The 20,728-nt window shown below is 40.1% G+C and overlaps 1 protein-coding gene across 12 annotated transcripts in view; it reads right to left on the reverse strand.

The window, feature by feature from the left end:
* KLHL32 (kelch like family member 32) overlaps positions 1-20,728 on the reverse strand; it is a 142,783-nt gene that overhangs the window by 78,846 nt on the left and 43,209 nt on the right. For 10 of the 12 annotated variants that reach the window (XM_087776043.1, XM_087776044.1, XM_087776035.1 and 7 more), the window contains one exon: positions 3,618-3,725. In XM_087776043.1, the coding sequence (XP_087632169.1) occupies positions 3,618-3,725 (108 nt within the window). Of the gene's footprint in view, positions 1-3,540; positions 3,726-20,728 lie in introns of those variants that run through there. The other 2 variants (XM_087776046.1, XM_087776047.1) reach the window with 2 other exon arrangements.

Here is a 20,728-nt window from a genome sequence, read left to right on the forward strand (position 1 = left end):
ATGTTATTAGTTAGATTTTATATATGTATATGAGATCAACATAAATGATGTAGCTTGCTGGACCTAAATTTGAGGAGGAATGCAAGAGGCTCATCTAAAATGAGGAGCCTCAAAATTTCAGTTCAAACTGCTTATTCAGTCCCATGGCACTTATAAGAGTTTGTTTGCAGCACTGAAACTTTTCAAATGGCCAAAGGTTTTCTTTTGATCAAAAGCACCTTTTCTTGTAATGATGAGTGACCCAACTACACTGGCCTATTTAGGGGTTATCCCATTCTTCCAAATGAGATTATGTCTCTTGGTAACACAATAGTTCAAAAAACAAAGCAAAACAAAAGTCAAAAAGAGCAGGCAACAGTGCCCATGACTCTCTAAATCAGTGGTTAAGACTCTTACTTAGAAGGAATTGTGAGCTCCAAACCCTGCACCAAGAACTGCTTCTCTATATTAATACCTAAAATATATAGTTCCTGTACTGATTGTACTTCATCCACCTCCCTTCCAATGCACATCTGCCACTTGCAAAACACCCCTATGAGGAGGAAGTGTGAGTAATTTAATCGCTGAGACTCTGGTCTGCCCTTATTGCTGCCAGCTGTGAAGTAAAAGAGACCTTAAAGCCCTTTTATGAAGAAAGGATGCACCAGCTACAACAGGAAGAGAATTGTATCTCTGAATTTCATCATGAAATCTGAAGATTTCATTATTAGAGGATTACCGAAAGCCTACATGCATGGAACACAACCAAATTCTGCCGCTATTCCTTTTGTTAGTTTTTATTTATTTCTATAGCAACATTTCTTTCTTTGTGATGATTAGGGACCATAGTAATGGATTAATTCAGCTGGAATTATGACATGATTTATTTTTAACTTGAGTTCTACTACAATCTTTTCTTCCATTGAACAATCAATTTTCCCTTAAAAGCAAAATATTTCAGCAGTAATTATGATAAGGCACTGGTCTGCCTAGGTAGACAGGAAGATAGAGTTGGTATTTTAAATCTGTGGGCTTATTTCAAATTAAAAAAAAAAATGCAAGGATGACAGAGTTTCATTTCAGATTGCAATGTCATGCTAAAAAATAATTTCGTAATTTTGATAACTTTCAAAAACTGCAAGCATCAAATATTGCCATCATGCAATATTCAATATTTCCACCAGATGTCTCCAATATATTATTTTACACAGGAAGTTACATTTGCGTTACTACACTTCAAATTGAATGCAAGTTTAGCAAAATATTAAAGAAATAAGGAGAAGAAAGCTGAAACTAAATATTTATCTGTTTAGACATGGATACCTTAGGACTGTCCCTAAGTTGTTGTCAGTCCCACAGTGTTACCTAAAGAAACAGCAATTTTTTGGACTAACATTCTCGCCAAACATGTTAAAAAAAAAAAAAAAAAAGAAAAAGAAAAAAAAAAAGAGTTCATGGCTTTCACTTTTAAGAGGCACATGAGGTCTTGTCTTTTGCAGAGGAATGTAAGGTTGCAATTAGAATGAATGAGTTTTGGATTACTAAGAAATATTTTGTTTGTTTGTTTTTTAAAATCAGAAAGAGTTCACAGACTCAAACTAAAGCTGACTCTGTTTTCAGAACTCACTCTGATGTAAGCATGCCAGTAATCCAGTTATTTATTAATAGCCTTTGTGGACTACTCCCACTCACTACCTTGAAACGTTCACCCAGATTCTGTCAGCCTGAGTCAGTACATAAGCAATGCTCAATACATAAAAACGCAGTGCCAGAAGCCAATTTCAAGGACAAAAGGGAAAATTTGACAGTGCTGATTCTCAAACCCACATATCACCGAGTTATGCTTCAAAGGCACCTTAATAAGAGAACTCCTAGAAAATTCTTCTCATTTTTCTGTGCTTTGAAGTCGCACTTGGTATATCTGAGAGACACAACAGAGTGCAAATTTTGCCCTATAATCACATATATATATATGAGCAACTGTACATACATGCACACCCATATTTAACTCAAGAAGCCCAGTCATTTATTCAAAGCAGATTACACCTGAAAACGAAAGACTCAAAAGCCTCTAAAGAATCAAGGATAGAAGGCACATATTATTTACCAGGGAGCTGAGGATACTACGTAGAAGCAAGGTAGGGTGGATTGTTGGCTTACAAAAGACACAAATCTATCCTTTCAGGGTTCTCAACATATTGTACACAGGTTTACTAGACTTTGAATTTTGCTGAAAGATAGGGGAGCGTACCTCTATTCACAGCAGACAGGATGGGTCAGACAGAAGTCAATTACAACCCATCTTCTCAAAATCGGTTTTGGAAAATATCTTTTGGATACTTCTATTTAGCAACATGAGTTCTATTTTCAGAATAATCAACCTATAGTCTCAAATGACCAAGATGGTACAGGTGATACAGGTCCACAGCACAGGAAACATTCGATTTTGTATATCAAAACCTTCAACTGAAAGAACAAAAAGCATACCAATGACAAGCCATGTACTGAGATCTTCAGCCAATTCATTAATATACCATGGCATCTCTGTCTCTTATTTATATGAAAGAAGTCTTTGAATAAGTTATGTTTTCCATAATAGCAGAAACACAGAAATTTCAAGTGCTAATCTCTAAGGCCAGTGCTAAAGTATAACAGTTGTGTGGGCTGGTGACAAAAATAGCTCCTTTAAAACAGGTAAAAAAAAAAAATCTTTCCTTATTTCTATTTGAAAAAATTAAGGCCATGTATTCAATCCACAGTATGGAAACAGATGCCTTCCATTTGAACAACATAACAACTCTTCCAGAATAACGTAGTATGGATTTAAGCTTTACATTGCAAAATTAACTAATAAACAAATACATATCAATAAATTCAATTGTTCTAGCAATAATTCCAGAAATAGTTTGGTTATCTACAATTTTAGAGCCCAAAGCAAAAATAGCTGGATGTTAAGAAGTTCTGCGCTTACTACCCATGAACTCTGAACTGAGATGAAGTCATATAGCAACACTGTCCAAGCACGCAGCATACAGATATGGCAGATTTTTTTTTTGTTTTTTTTGCAGGGGGGTGGGGGGAGGGGGGGACAGGGCAGGAAGAGGAGCATCATTCTGCATTTTCTGAAGTAACATAACGTGATACATGACCAGCTATCATAAAGAGTGCTACGATAAAGATGTAGAGTACTATAAGCATTTACAAAGATGCTTGGAATGCCTCTGTCCAGAGAGTAAGAGACTATTTTTCCCCTCAATTATATAATTTGTCAAACACATCAGAGTTTATAAATATTATTAGGAAAACACTGAGGGTATTTTTCCTTTCTTTACATTTATTTCGCATGCAGAATCAACTCACATGAAGTTCTTATGAATAGCCAGGCCACCATAAATCGGGCATATGAATCCTACACGGTTCACTACTTGGTAACAATGCACATCAACAGTGTTTTTATTAGACAATCCCTCTATAGAGAAAAAAATAGCATATCCAAAGTAAGATCTGTTAAATCAAAAGACCTCATACAGGGCAGTACACAAGAAAAATAATTTCTAGTACCTTTGTAAAGGTCATCTTCAGTTTTTATTGCAGTTTGCTTTCATTTGTGTGTCTTAATTTGAAGAGCTGTACAGTACCTGTCCAGTATATGCAAAGTCCAGGGCTTGTTTTAAACCAAGGCTTGTGACACCATGCAAATTCACTTCATCAGCTTCGCTTTCAACCATGCAGAGACTGAACATTGCCTATGGAAAGAAAAGGAATGTTATTAACTGTTAAAAACAACCCCCAGTGAAAATCCAGGAAGAACAGGATTGATTTTTCCACCTTCACTAGCCTTTGTTTTTCCTTGGATAAGAATTCTAAATAGCAACAGACTTGCGAGTTAGAATGAAATCTATACCAACTTCTCAATACTAACCCCATAGCAATCAATCTTGCAACTGAGTCCTTTTAGCAATACAGAAATACAAAAACTTATTCTGGAAAAACTGAATCAAATCCCTTTCGTCCATGTATATATACTTCCTAATTAAGTAATTCAGGTGCAATCAATGGAAACAGTCAGACAATAAGGTATCATTCAATAAAAAAAAGAAAAAAAGATAAAGAACTGGACTCTGGGGAAAAAAAATTCTACACAAGCACCACTAGAAATAATACTTACGTATAGTATCATTATATATAGAAAAGAACAATAAGCCATACACAGTTACATGTATGAGAAGAAGGCACAGTTAATACATCATCTTTTATAAACAATCCTTTCCAAATAAGCACCTCAGACTGGAATGTGAACAGTGAATTATTCAAGTCACTGAATGAGGAGCAAGGATGGAGATGCTGTCCCCTAACCTTACAACCTCTCCTTACTTGTTATTGCCCCAGTTTCTCAGATCATAAAACCTAAACTGAAGACAGGCAAGGTGCTATGGAACTTCACTGAAAATAATATTGAGGAGAGCAATTGTCCCTTTCATCCAGTCTTACTTTCAGACCATCAGTCTTCAGTGCCTCCCTGGACTGAAGCAACCCTGCTCAGACTTTGGATCCTTGTAGGAATCTTTTCTTCCTATCCCTATTAAACTTAAGGACTCCTAGTCTTTGTCCCTCACTCTTCTCTCCCAGACTGCACTCCCGCTGCAGTATCCTTACTTACCACTCCTTCCTTCCCTCCTTTTATCAGTCCTATTATCCAATCCAATGCTTTTCCAGAAAAGCAACCTTTATCTTTGTCACTCTCCCACACATTTTTTAACCAAATATACCACTCACAGGCTTTAGACAGTAAACTGTGAACAAATAAACTGAACAGTTCTACCATCTGTCATTGCTAAAGAGAGTCTACACTTATCTCTAGCAGGTTTTGTGCCAAACTCCTGATGCCTCTATAGAGGCTACCAAACTTCACCTTAGAGAACTCCAGTAAAGAAGCACTTCTTACAAATATACCCTCTTCTACTTCTGCCCCTACTTTGGCTGATACCTGCAGAAGCTGAGGCAGTCAACAAGAATGCTGGTTTTCATATGTGCAACCTCTCCACTAAGCACTGCTGAGTTTAAAGGAAAAAATAAGCCATACCCCCTCTAACAGTTTAGAACATAGCATTCACCTAGACCCAGGTGGCTTCTTTCAAAAACCGAGTGTTTCCTGCGAATAAGTAAGTGTTAGCATTTTCATCATTAAAACGCCATAATCTGACAGAAATCTGTTGCCTGGAAATTATCCAGTATAAGCAAGAGTGACATTTATCACATGATCACTCCTGCATTCTTGCAATTTCTATTTCAATAAAGTGATATCAGGGCTTCTTCCAAACTGGCAACAGAAAAGAAGCATCAAAAAGTTTAAAAGGTTTATCAAACAAAGGTGGTAAGACACAGCTATGAAATATACCTAGACAGAAAAAAAAAATTCTAAGAAGTTCAGACACTTTTCTAATTCCATTAAAAATGTAATCAGAGTTGGACATTTCATTGCCATTTAGATGTATCAAATGAGTTCTAATAGTTATTGTGAGGCTTCAGGCCTTGCCAGGAGCTGCAGGGTACCCATCAGCCACCTGCTCCTGGCAAAACCAGACCTGCAGTTTGTGTCTGGAAGAGACAAGCTTCTCTTCTCAGAAACTCACTTCTAAATGAACTTTTTGGCTAATATTACCTTCCCCACATCAATTCCTGAATAAAGAGAGTAAAGTCTCAAAGCAGCACCTGTCTACATAACTCTTACAGGGGTAGTTTTGCACATGTTCTGTACACTCAGTTCTGTCACAGAGTGCCTGCAGAAAGGCTGGAAATGCTCAGTGATACCCGATCCTGCATGCTCTGTATTCTCTGTGCTACAGCAACTATCTGTACATTACCCACCTGTACACAGGAACCATCAAAAAACAGCGTGGCTACTAATAAAGTTTCTATTCTGATCAAGGGCTGGATGTCACACACAATGGGTTAAGCTTACACATACAAAGAAACACTTAACTGAATCTCATCTGTAGACCATGAAGCATTTACCTTTAGGAGACTATTTTACTGTATCACAGAGATTCCAACATGGTCCTTACACAGGGTTTATTACTACACCTACCTTAGTAAACCCAGCAGGATCAGGCCACTAACTCAGTCGCTGTCCGTAATTATCCACAGCGGTTAATGAACGCAGCCTCCAGCCCAGCTTTGACACCCTGCCAACTAGCACTTTCCCAGGCAATGCCCAGACTATGGTTCAGGAGGTAACTCAAGCCATGGCTGTTCCAAACAGACAGCACAGATAAAGCCAACCCGTTTGCAGAGGGGAGAAGGTTTAGCCATATGGACATAAGCCATGCTGTGCCAGTTGCTTTTAGGGCCAGAAAACAAGTCCTTATGCATCTTATTTACTAGTACAGGTGTAGTCTAATAGTGCAATGGGCTATCAGAACTGTAGGTGCCAGTAAGCCACAGGACTATGGCTTTGCGTGCCATCTGCTATATGGAGTTCATTTTCTGTGAAAGATTTTGATACTGAGTATGAACTACATGTGTTTTTCAGGGGGTAAGGCCAAAGAATGTAATTGAAAGATAAGGTCCTCAGACAGTTCACATTCAGCTGAACTGGATTAGCCTCCAGGAAAGTAGTCTCCTACACAGATGAACCTAGTACTGCTCAGTGATCCACACTGCCTTCACCAGCAGGCAAATTTCCTTCTCAGCCTGATTAAGTTTTAATCCAGCATGAAAAAAATCTGTTCAATCATAAGCAGAAATTGAGCTCAAACTCAGTCTTTAATTCACACTGCTGTACTTGAATATTATAGTTTTAACTGTAGAAACATGTGGATCATTAAATTCTGGTTTGAGACTTCACCAATACCTGAAGAATGAATTACAGTTGGGCTGTCAAACTCTGATTTCAGATGCATCTCTGAAAATGCTCTGAGGTTTTGTGAGCTTAAATAGGTCCATCAGTCATGCTTTTAATGCAAGGCTAGTAGCCTACTTTATTTTTCCCTGGGGTACGTTAAAAACAACACAATAAGATAAACATCTTAGGTGGATGTACAAGTGGCAGACAAGAAAAGCAATGAAATATAAAATATTTGGACAAGTGCACAATTGAAAGTCAAACTTACCAGAAAAGTTACCAAATTTGGCTAAGCAGGAAATGTTAATTATTTTTAGTTACTAATTTCCTTCAGCAATGCTAGTATTTCAGACTTTATCTTAAAATACTTCTGCTTGGACAAAATAAAATCTTCTTTGAAAATGCCTCATTTTTCTTCCAAGACCTTCATGACAGTGGGCAGTACAAGTTGTGAATACGTTAAAAAAGATTCCTTTTATAATAAAACCCACTGGTGAGAGGACCCATTTTTTCTTCCACTTCCTTTAAATATCCAGGTCTTGTTCTGCCATCCAATCAGTCAATGAGCCAACATTGTGGGAAATAAAGTGATTGTTTAAATTCTGCTGTTTTAGCCAAGATTTTAATTAAGTAAACCAATTCCCCAAAAGAAAAGCAAACACAATCCACCTGCCTTTCTGTGACAACTGTTCCAAAATTCGGGGATCAACATTCTGTCACAAACGGATGTATTCCATTTGTGGAATTCCACCTAAGCTCACACTTGTTTAAGAAGCTACAAATTAGGACGGCCTCACATTTGTGGGGCAGGCAGACACTATTAGCTGTAACAAAAGGAGGAATGGAGGAATCAACCCTCCATTCTTCTTCTAATCTTGGCCTGAAACAGAGCTAGAGAACTATTCCCAAAGGAAAAAGAAAACAAAGCACAGAATCCTTGGATAAAAATAATCAAACCATAAAACAACTCTCAGACTCTTGGAAATTCGACTTCAAAGTAACGTGGCAAGTTGGTGGGCATCTAATACACTGCACACTTGAATGCAGTTTCGCTACTTTGCCCTCAGCAGCCAAAGGCACCTTTCCAAAATGGTTTCTTCTACAAACATAGAACACAAAGAACAACAGGAGCTCAAAACTGAATGGCACACAACAACAGGGTGACTAGGCTCAGATGTAATCAGATCTGATGTAACCAGGTAGAATAGCCTGAGTAAAAGATGTTTAGCACAGTCACTGGGTTTAACTTTCTATGCTCAGCTTTTGCTGCTGCTTAGCTTTCAAAAGCAAAATGCAAGATGGCTGTAAAACACCACCAAATTAGAATAATGTATTACTGTTAAAATAAGTAAAAATGAGACAAAAAATGTCTAGATACATTGATTTTATCACTCAGGCAGCACTGCAGTAACATGTACACACTCCTTCACAACATACAACTACAAGAACAGACACTGGGGTCTCAGAAACACAAGATGATATTCAAAATCCCCAAAATACAAATTGCTCACTGTCACAGTGGTGAGGTACAAAATTGCTCCTTGCCTTTGAGTCATTTTCTTACTTACTCAGATGATCCATATCCATGAGAGTAATGAGCTTGTCCTCATTTGTACATATCAATCTTACAGACGTCAGGCATAGCAAGAAGTAAATCAGCACAAAACAACTTAACCAAGTTGTACGATATTTTACACAAGTAAACTCTTTCAGTGAATTCCATGCAACTTAGTGGCCTTTTAAAGGCAAGAAACAGAATCCTAAAACATACACAGCCTCAGGAGACAGGTAAATGAATATAAAAAGAACAAATGGTTATGCTGTTAGAAAAAAATACAGTGACCAAAATTATAAATAACTTACTGCTATGACCTGGGGAAACAAGCTAGATTTCTTATTATTGAGCTTTTATAAGGTTTCTGCTGGGAGTTAAAAAAAAAAAAAAAAATTTGAACACTGAGGTAACCCCTGGATTCTAATTTAAATCTGCATAAAACCTGTTTAAGAGATGTTTAAAGGAAGTTAATGAAGTCATCAAATAACCAATAATATCATACATTGGGTAAACACTGGATAGAAGGAAAATTGGTAAGATACCTGGAAACTTGAGAGAAAAGGAGAGGAAATTGTCATCAGGGCCTGTAATAACAGTGTCTGAAGTTAGGTATCTGTATAACAAAAGTAAGTGAAAGTGTTTTCTGGGTCATCAATAGATAGAAATAGGCATGTTTAGACACCAGTTTATAGAACTTAGTGGGATGAAATCTCTTTTCTACTCCATAACTGTAGAGGAAGCCTAAACACTTAGCTTAGTCTGGATGCCTAAAATAGATTAACACTTTAATCCTAAGAGTAATGGGTTGAGTGAAATGAACTGAAGAATGAAAGATGAAGAGATAAGAGGTGTGACTGAGGTGTGACCAGGTGGACGGATCTGCTCAGCTTGGTGGCAGAGCTACAAGAGGAAGTAGAAAGGTTAAGGAGCATCAGGGAGTCTGAGAAAGAGAGAGATCGGTGGAACCATGCTCTGCCCTGCCTGAAACAGAAACAGGAACAGCCACCAGAAAAAAAAAAAAAAAAAACAAACAAGATCAAGGGGATCCTGTATCCTCCCCCTGCCGGGCTGAAGTCAGTAGCCTAAAGGAAAGCAGTGAATGGAGGCGAGTCCACACTCAGGGTGACAGACAAACCCCCTCCTTGGCCACCTCACCTTCCCTGGTGCCTCTGTACAACAGGTATGAGGCTCTGGATGTAGAAGGCCAGTCAATGGATGATGTGGATGATGGTCCATCTACACCAGAGGTGTCGCCAAGGTCAGAAAGGCTTACCTCCCCGTGTCATGACCACCTCCACAAGGAAGAAAAGACGGGTTATAGTTGTAGGCCACTCCCTTTTGAGGGGAACAGAGGGTCAATATGCCAGACAGACCCTCCTCTTAGGGAGGTCTGCTGCCTCCCGGGAGCCCGGGTTAAGGACATCACTAGGAAACTTCCTAGCCTGGTATGGCCCTTGGACTATTACCCATTACTGCTCTTTCACATGGGTGGTAATGAAGCTGCAACGCGTAGTGCAAGGGTGATCAAAAGAGACTTCAGGGCCTTGAGACAGTTGGTAAGGGAGTCTGGAGCACAGGTTATTTTTTCCTCTCTCCTAGTTGCAGGCAGAGACATTAGAAGAAACAGACGGGCCCAGTCTAATAATACATGGCTCCGTGGCTGGTTTCACAGCCACAATTTGGGGTTTTTTGATAACGGGATGGCCTACATGGCACCAGGCTTGCTGGTGTCAGATGGGACTCACCCTTCTCAAAATGGGAAGAGGGTCTTTACTCACAAGCTAGCAGGGCTCATTCATAGAGCTTTCACCTAGATTTGAAGGGGGAGGGGGATAATACCAGGCTTGGCCGTGACAAGCTGTGGGATGACATGCCAAAGTTAGAGGGACAGGGAGCTAGCAAGGGCCCTCAGCCTGTTGCTCTGAGACATACTGGCTACACTGCAGCACACTTGAAGTCTTACAGAGATGAGCGAGGGGCTCCTGAGGTAATAGGAGCCAACAGGGAAGCACCAGTGAAATACCTCAAAGGAATTAAGGGGTGTTTCTCTAAGAAGGTGACATGGCCGACAGCCCAGCTGAAGTGCCTCTACACCAATGCACGCAGCATGGGCAACAAACAGAAGGAGCTGGAATCCATTGCGCTGCTAGAAAGCTATGACCTAGTTGACATTATTGAAACTTGGTGGGATGAATCCCATGACTGGAGTGTGGCTATCAATGGCTACAGGCTGGCTGGAAAGGACAGGCGAGGAAGGAGGGGCAAAGGCATTGCCCTCTACATCAAGAAATGGATAGAGTGTGAAGAGCTGTCTCTGAAGAACAGCCATGAGCAGGTTGAAAGCTTATGGGTAAGAACCAGAGACTGAGGCAACAAAGGGAACCTTGTGGTTGGTACCTACTACAGGCCACCCGATCAAGGCGAGCCTATTGACAAAGCCTTCTTAGTCCAGCTACAGGAGGCATCGTGCTCGCAGGCTTTCGTCCTGCTGGGGGACTTCAACCACCCCAACATCTGCTGGGAAAGTAGCACAGCAAGCTGTACCAATCCAGAAGACTCCTGGAATCCATTGAGGATAACTTCTTAAGCCAGGTAAGAGACAGCCCTACCACAGGGGATGCAATACTGGACCACCAACACAAGTGAGCTAATCGGTGACGCCAAGATTGGAGGCAGCCTGGGCTGCAGTGATCACGCACTGGTGGAGTTGGCAGTCCTGAGGGATATGGGTCAGGCAAAGAGCAAAGGCAGGACCCTGAAATTTAGGAAAGCAAAATTCCAGCTCTTCAAGGAGTTAGTCAATAGGACCCTCTAGGAAACTGCCTTCAGGGACAAGGGAGCAGAACAGAGCTGGCAGATCTTTAAGGACGCTCTCCATAGAGCACAAGAGCTCTCAGTCTCCATGTGTAAGAAATCAGGAAAGGAAGGCAAGAGACTGGCATGGATGAGTCGAGACCTGCTGGTCAAACTAAAGGGCAAGAAGGAAATGCACAGGCAGTGGAAGCAAGGACAGGTATCCTGGGAAGAGTATAGGGCCACTGCCTGGTTGTGTAGGGATAGGATCAGGAAGACCAAAGCGCAGCTGGAGCTGAACTTGGCAAGGGATGTGAAGAATAATAAGAAGGGCTTCTACAGGCATGTCAGCCAGAAAAGGAAGGTCAAAGAAAGCAAGACTGGCAAACTGGTAACAACAGCCAAGAAGAAGGCTGAGGTACACAACAACTTCTTTGCCTCAGTCTTCACTGGCACCACTGGCAACTGGTGGATGGACCACAAGACAGCAACTGGGGGAGCAAAGTCCCTCCCACTCTAAGAGAAGATCAGGTTCGTGACCACCTGAGGAACCTGAACATACATAAGTCTATGGGACCTGACGAGATGCATCCCAGAGTCCTGAGGGAATTGGCTGATGTACTTGCCAAGCCACTCTCCATGATATTTGCAAAGTCATGGCAGTCAGGTGAAGTCCCTCCAGACTGGAAAAAGGGAAACATTGCACCCGTTTTTAAAAAGGGTACAAAGGAGTACCTTGGGAACTACCAACCTGTCAGCCTCACCTCTGTGCCTGGGAAGATCATGCAACAGATCCTCCTGGAAGCTATGCTGAGGCACATGGAGGACAGGGAGATGATGCGAGACAGCCAGCATGGCTTCACCAAGGGCAAGTCCTGCCTGACCAACCTAACGGCCTTCTATGATGGAGAGATTACATTAGTGGACAAGAGTGACGATGTCATCTATCTGGACCTCTGTAAAGCCTTTGACACAGTCCTCCAGAACATCCTTCTCTCTAAATTGGAGAGATACGGATTTGATGGATGGACTGTTCGGTGGATGAGGAATTGGTTGGATGGTCACATCCAGAAGGTAGTGGTCAACAGCTCAATGACCAGATGGAGATCGGTGTCCCTCAGGGGTCCGTATTGGGACCAGTACTGTTTAATATCTTTATCAATGACACAGACAGTGGGATCGAGTGCACCCTCAGCAAGTCTGCAGATGACACCAAGCTGAGCGGTGCAGTTGACATGCCTGAGGGACAAGACACCATCCAGAGGGACCTGGGCAAGCTGGAGAAGTGGGCCCATGTGAATGTCATGAGGTTCAACAAGGCCAAGTGCAGGGTTTTGCACCTGGGTCGGGTCAACCCCCGGTATCAATCCAGGCTAGGGGATGAAGAGATTGAGAGCAGCCCTGCAGGGACGACTTGGGGGTACTGGCAGCTGAAAAGTTGGACATGAGCCAGCAACGTGTGCTCACAGCCCAGAAGGCCAACCATATCCTGGGCTGCATCAAAAGAAGCGTGGCCAGCAGGTCGAGGGAGGTGATTCTGCCCCTCTACTCTGCTCTGGTGAGATCCCACCTGGAGTACTGCATCCAGCTCTGGGGCCCTCAGCACAGGAAGGACATGGACCTGTTGGAGGGGTCCAGAGGAGGGCCACAAAAATGATCAGAGGGATGGAACACCTCTGCTATAAGTAAAGGCTGAGAGTTGGGGTTGTTCAGCCTGGAGAAGAGAAAGCTCTGGGGAGACCTTATTGTGGCCTTTCAGTACTTAAAGGGGGCCTATAAGAAAGATGACAACACGCTTTTTAGTATGCCCTGTTGTGACAGGACAAGGGGTAATGGTTTTAAACTAAAAGAGGACAGAATTACACTTGATATAAGGAAGAACTTTTTTACAATGAGGGTTGTGAAACACTGGAACATGTTGCCCAGAGAGGTGGTAGATGCCCTATCCCTGGAAACATTCAAGGTCAGGTTGAACAGGGCTCTGAGGAACCTGATCTAGTTCAAGATGTCCCTGCTCATTGCAGGGGCGTTGGACTAGATGTTCTTTAAAGGTCTCTTCCAACCCAAACTATTCTCAGATTCTAAGAGTGAATTGTGTCCTTTTAACCTATTCATTTTAGGAGAAGAACTTCTGAAGATGAGTATTTCTGGAATGAAAGCTACAAACAACGATAGCAATAATAAACTGAGAAATGTCTGCACCTGTAAGTTTGTTTCTTGTGACAGATTACTCTATATAAGAACCAGAGTTTTCTTTTACTTCTTTGAATTCACATAAAGTCATTTATAGTTTAAGAGCCTTAGGCGAATGGGTCTGTAAAAAAAGTTACAGATCGCCAATTATGAGAGGCTGAATCCACACAAAATGCCTTCAGTTTGCCTATCTTGATCTTCTTACACTGATCCCTCACTTCAGCTACATCAGCCCCTAGCCAACTTTTCTGATATGCTCCAAATGGGAGGTGAGCAAATGACCATTTAAATTTCTGCCTTCAAGAAATACCCTGGCTCTTCTAAGAATAAAGTACATGGCTCCAGTGCATAGCAATTCCGTAAAATATCTCAAAGTTCCCTCAGCAAGAATGCGAAGAGACGTTCATTATTATCCATTTTTCTTTAATTCAACTCTAAATGCAACTTTCAAAATAAATCTAAAGCTTTCAAAAACCAGAAAGTAACCTAGCTTACTACAGTAATCTACAGTAGCCTAAAGAGCAACATTTCCAAATTTCCTCCCTCTGTTTTCTCAAACATTGTTTTGATAACTACCAGCAGCCCTAGTTCCAAGTCCATTACAATACAAAACAAATATTCGGACCTCCCCACCATTGCATAGCTCTGAACTACACAAATTCTTGCTCGACCACAGACTTAACAGTAGATAGTAAGCACAATAATAAAGTCCTGGGATACTTTAGAATCACCTCCATTAAAAGCTGCATTCACATGATGTTCGTAAGGTTTCAGCAAGGCCAGGCTTGCTTTGCACAACACAACGCAAATATCTCAACTCAGTCCACCTCCCACTCGCTTATGCTGTCACCTTTCATCCTTGACTCTAACTGGCTGTTGAAAGCTTTTGCAACTCAGATACAAGAGCCTGCCTTTACCTTCAGCTGTTACTCTTGTGTGGCTGTCCAGAAATCTGACACATTCTCTACTGTAAAGTGCATAAGCATTTGCTGCGCTTCCTCACAATCACCACCAGATAGGGAGAGTGGAAAGTTGGCACGGAGTGAACTAGCATTCTTGTAGTTCCTTTCATTGCACCACACTCAAAAAGATGAGCACCCAGGAAGTCAAGATGAACAGCGAGTTAAGCTCAATGCACGTGAGCTTTCTCATCTCTAAGTATAGAGCTCTGTGTTAAAAACTCATTCCTACTTCTCCCACTACTTATCAACTATATTGTAAGCACTCTGGTCAAATGTTATGGTCAAATATTATTTTTCTTTCCACCGAATTCAGAAACATGTCTGAAGAAAACAAAAAACTTTATATATACTTAGAGTTGAAAAAAACCCACAACAATTTTGAAAGTGAGTGAACATTTATTCTGTCTATCTAGCAAACTAATTGGTAAAGAACTGATCAATGTAATCACCAAGGTTCTCCTTAGCTATTTATCTTCTTGCACTGAATTTTTAAGGTAAATAACACTATCTAGCATTGTTTTACTGTTTTAGAAGAGCAGAATTGTCATCTCAAATTTCTGCCTCCACAATTCCACAATGATATTGCTTGAGTTCTTTTTAAAACTATTTTAAAATAGATAGGCATCTTCATTAAGTGCAGTGTTTTATTCAAATTCACTTCCCACAGTATATGCACTTACTTCTATATTCACCTGTCTCACATCTTTTTTCTTCACAGGAAACTGATCGTACTTCTCATCTCATGCATCAGAAAAGCTATGAAGAAAGTAAACTAACACTTCAGAGATCTTGGATCAATTTTCTACACTGCTCAGGGAATTCAGTGATAGAATCATAGAATCCTTTAGGTTGGAAAAGACCTTTAAGATCCTCAAGTCCAACCATTAACCTAACATTCCCAAGTCCACCACTAAACCATGTCCCTAAGCACCACATCTATGCGTCTTTTAAATACCTCCATGGATGGGGACTCAACCACTTCCCTGGGCAGCCTGTTCCAATGCTTGACTACCCTTTCAGTGAAGAAATTTTTCCTAATACCCAATCTAAACCTCCCCTGGCGCAACTTGAGGCCATTTCCTCTTGTCCTGTCACTTGTTACCTGGGAGAAGAGACCGACCCCCACCTCGCTACAGCCTCCTTTCAGGTAGTTGTAAGAGAGTGATAAGGTCTCCCCTCAGCCTCCTCTTCTCCAGGCTAAAAAACCCCAGTTCCCTCAGCCGCTCCTTGTATGACTTGTGCTCTAGATCCTTCACCAGCGTCACTGCCCTTCTTTGGCCACGCTCCAGCACCTCAATGTTGCTCTTGTAGCGAGGGGCCCAAAACTGAACACAGTACTCGAGGTGCGGCCTCACCAGTGCCAAGCACAGGGGGATGATCACTTTCCTAGTCCTGCTGGCCACACACTTCTGATACAAACATCGCATCTGGTTATGATGTGATACCTCAAGATTTTTTTTATCGCATGTGTAATTTTAAGCCTGGGAGAAATCTTACTCGCATCAAAGGAACAGGTCAGTTGTGCATTCTCTCTGATTTAGGACCTAAGCCTATCTATATATAGGTCACTCAAACTTGCAAGTATCCAGTCCTGAGACTGTCTTACCTATTTGGACTATAAACTCTTTCAGGCCAAAATATACTCCTTTGTAGTTTGTACTAAAAATAGCACCTCACTGTTCGCGTACAGTAATATTAAATAAGTCATAATCTACTTAATCCCCTTTGTTGTACTACTCCTGAATTAACCTTTAGGTGTTCTTAACTTCCATGTTCTAATCCCTCATTATATAAGCAATATTATTTCTTCTTTTCTGTGTTCACATATCACAACGAAAAAATACTCAGAATGTATTAACAGCAATCAAAATACTATGACAGATGACAATGTCCACATCAAATATCAACCATGTTCTAGATATATAACATATACTTATCCAAATAAGCAATTTAATATGTGAATGTTTCCTTATTGTATGTAAAACCATGGCTTGTTCTTCTCATAACTAGCATGTTATTTTTTCCTTTGTTTTCCTCCCAATTTAAGCCTGTCTATCCTAAATCAATCATCAGTCATGGCCTCTGGAGTCTCTTGCACACTGAAAAACATATCCATCAATACTAACTGCATGAAATATGATTAAGAGAATCATTACATGATTCTTCTGAAAAAGTGCTATATAAATTCCCAGAGAAAATGTCATATAACGTCAGTCACTGATAACTGAGCCTGCCGTAATTCACCTGCTCAATGAAATCTACCTAAATACTTTTTTAAGCATTTGCCGTGCAACTAAAGTGAATCCTGTAAAACGAAAAGGTCAGCTATTACTCATAGTTTAAGGGAATACATAGTTAAAGGAATGACAAGAAATAAAAGAAAAACTGAGCAGCAAAATATACAATTTTATGCATAGAACTGAAGTCTCGCATATTACTGTTAGCAAAGCAAATTCCACTGAACCTTTGGTGTTTCTTTTAGTACATCCCAGTGTCAGTGATACATGATGACAAAGCCCCTTAGCGCTTACCAAATCAATGATATATGCAATGCACTTGTTGCATTGCACTGTTAATACAATTCTTGTATCTTTAGAAATAAGTAATGAAAATTGAAGTAAAGAGCTACTCTACTGTTTAGAGGGCCTGAGGATGTGATTTTTTTTCCTGTTTGTATAGCGCACATTTTTTTAGGGAGTAACCCAGCAAGAACAAATTAATTTTCTTGGTTGTAACAAGGCACAGGGTGTTCACTCCCAGTCAAAATAAACAACAATATAAGCATTTGTTGCTAGCAAGTTACATTGTTGGCTGAACCTGCATTAAACCTAATTCATGTTTTGACAGTCAGAGTTTAATAGTCAGTGTAATGTGTCTTCTCCACACTTCTGCTTAGATGCACAAACATAATTTAAGACACAAGGAAGAAGGACAGATTGTAGCATACTACTTCTAACGAGTTGCTGCATCATCACTAAAAAGACCTGTATTCAAAAGTAGTCTAGGTTGTGCTGTAGAAACAAAATAATGCTACAATTTTCATGTGCAACCCCATATCAGAATAAAAAAAAAAAATTAACAGTGAACTACTACAGCTACAGTAACCTTATTAGTTACAGTATTTCAAAATAAATGAGTCATTGTAGGTGGTCCTGAATACCAAAATTGTTTTCATTATGGCAGAAAGCAAGAAGACTGAATTGTAAGGACAGCGCTATGCAAAGCGCTGCAGAAATATCCAGTAATGTACAGTCTGTTCTAACAACAGTCACTCTTAAGCAGGTCTGCCTTTTGGAATATAAAGGGAGCAGCATAACTAAAACCAGACTTTTTTCCAGCATCTCCAGTCAAGCACAGAAAAGTATGAGTCACATTTGCAAATTCTGGCTTAAATTTGATGCTTTAATTTAATGGTTTAATGCTTTCCAATGAATGCATAAGCCTATTGTTCGTGTCCTTTGATGATTTCAGCAAGTGATATCAAAAGCAAGCCCAAAATAAAACTGGAATAAAAGTCAGTTAGCTCTTGAACTAGCACTTTAACTACCACAATACATTTCATTCAGGGAGGCAGAGCTTCTTGTGATTTCTTTTTGCAGAAAAACCATGATCAAAACTTTGACACCTTTAAGGGGCTTATTTTTAAAAGTATACTTCATGCACTACCGTCGAGACAAGTTTCCCACCTCAGCGCATACCAGCCGTAACTAAACGGTTGTACAGCAAGGCTCAATCTAACAGAACTGGAGTAAGATAATCTTAGTTAGTATTATAATTAGCTCCTTAAGAAGTTATTTATAATGTGATCTAAATTTCATTAGACATTGACATCCAAACGTTCCAACCAATAGTAAACTACAACAATTATCTTCTATTCTGCAGTGTAACTGCAAAAGCATACTTGCTATGTGAGAAGCCTAATGCTGAAATTTGAAATGGTTCATTTTATGAAGGTTTCTATTAGATACCTTTCATATCTTGCCCATTTTATGAGGGTTTGAACTAGATACCCTTCATATCTTTTAAAACAATCCTATTTTCCATTATGATTATAAATTCTGCTTTCCATTAAAATTATAGCATAATTTTGCTAAAGAAATACCCTTAATTCCCACTGACATATTAAATTATTTTATACAAAGGCCAAAGAATAAAACCAGCTCACTGACCATTTTTCTTTGGTTTTCCACATCCTTTTACTGATAAACCCTACGAAAGTAATGAACACTAAGAATTTGCTAAATAAAAGAAGAATGACTTGACTAACCAAGCTTGTGTTAATATTACAGTCATTTGTCACAGTAGCCTTCATCATCAGCTGAGCTCTGCTCTCCAACAGCTATCTCCTCTGGAACAAATGCCTCTACAAAATCATCTCTTCATTTTATTTTTAGCAGTCTACATTTGACTGTGCTCATTTATCCTTTGGCTCTTCCTTCATCTCCAACAAACCCCCATCAAACTAACAGACCACGACGCTGTCGATTTAATTATCCCCATAAATTCTATAGGTTGGACACCTACCCCTTCTAGGTTGAAATCTAACTCTGGCAAGGTAGATCCTTAAGTGCCAGGTATGACAGCTTCTGAAAATGCAGATAGATATTTCATAACGTCTCCTAATATTCAGTAATTTTGATTTCAAATGGGCTTTATGTACATTTGTTGCCTACTTGTACAGCTGGTACCCTATAACCTTGGAAGGCCAGGCTCTTATTTTGTCAGTAGCTGAGAATGCTACAATATGTCTAAGCAGAAGGTAATTGGTAATTTTACTTTTGCACACATACACACACAAACCTAAAATGGTTTTTATACATATAAAACTAATAGCTGCAGCCTACTGGTGAAGATGTTATGCTGGGCTTTAGCCATTACTTTTCCATAAAGTGGATTCACAAAAAGCTTTTCACAAAGGCCTTCAAAGGCCTTGAAGGCAAACTAGGCAAGAAAGAAAAGAGAAGAGACCTTTGCCTGGACAAGTAAGTGACTGAAGACAAAACAGGGAACAAGAAAAGAGCATGCCAGTTTTCATGGGGAATGATGATTCCAGTGGAGCATCTCAGTTTGGGTTGTTTAACGTACCCACAGAAGATGGGGACAAGGGTGAGAGCAGCGCGGCTAGAAAGTCCGTTGAGACAAAGCTGTGCAAGGTAGTAAGGATATGGGCAAAATGTGATAAACTGTAAAAGGACTGTATGAGATGAGCGGTTCGTTTATAAAACAGCAGCTATAAAATCAGCATATGAGAGTTTCATGAAAAAGTAATCCCAGTGCTCAGCAATAGCAAAAAAAAAAAAGTAATCCAATCTCAGAAATCATTAGGCAAGAGAGAACAAAACAAAATAACCCTATGCCCATGCAGAAATCTATGCTTTGCCTACTGCTGCACACAATTCTCTTACCCTCATCTAACAAAAGATATACTACAGCTGTAAAAGCTTCAGAGAAAGGCAAAAAGCATCATCAAGAATATGGAACAGCTTCCATTTGAGTAGCATCTGATAAGTCAGAAATCTCCAACCTGGAAAAGAGGTGACTGAGTTTAATTCAGCACTTGCACATTCGGTCATCCAGTAAGAGTAGATTGGGACTTAGAGAGGTTTTAGATGTCTTAAGTTTGAAAGCAGGTTGACTTAGGCAGATTAACTCCTGCCAAAGATAAGCAACCAGCAGCATTTTACAAAGATGTTCAGGACAGTCTAATGTAGAGGTTCCACTGCTTAAACCCAACCTTTTACTAGATGAAGGCCTACAGTGATGTGAAAGCAACTAGCCGATATCACATTTCAGTCTACTAAAATGAAGTTGTTAACAGGGTGTAAAAAAATGGCACTGTTGACAATGAAGCAAGTGAAGAATTTGTTTAAAGAAAGATATTTCCTCTAAAATTTCCAACGAGCGTGATGTGCAACACAAAAGGCAAAATTAGTGTGCATTGTGATGGGCTTCTTATCAAATGAAGGGGAATGCAAGAAACTCTTGAGGGAGCATCCAAAAGAAAAACAGCTATTTCAATAGTTTTAAAACATCCTAACATCTGCTATGTGTACAAGTGCAACATACGGATCATCTTTTTAGCTCTTCAGCAGTCTTGCCTCTTTCTCTGGATACTTCTCATGTTATTAAAACAGTATGTGGGTCCTACTCACTGAAGCTAAAAGTGACATGCTGCCCAAATAATTCACTCAGGTGGTTGGAGCAGAAGGTGTTTTCAGCTTCACTACACCTACAGAATAATAGCTTTAATTTCTCCTGAGGTTGTGTAGGAAGATACTGATGGAGACTGCAAAATATAGAATAGTGTCTACTGCATCCAACAATGTTCTAAAATATAAGACTTCTTCACCAGACTATACAGAAGAAAACGGGTATGAAACACTTCTCTACCACAAGCCTGCC

Source organism: Nipponia nippon, unplaced genomic scaffold (genome assembly GCF_047370975.1).
Source record: "Nipponia nippon isolate SJK-2023a ecotype South Korea unplaced genomic scaffold, ASM4737097v1 scaffold_4, whole genome shotgun sequence".
NCBI classification, from domain to species: Eukaryota; Metazoa; Chordata; class Aves; order Pelecaniformes; family Threskiornithidae; genus Nipponia; species Nipponia nippon.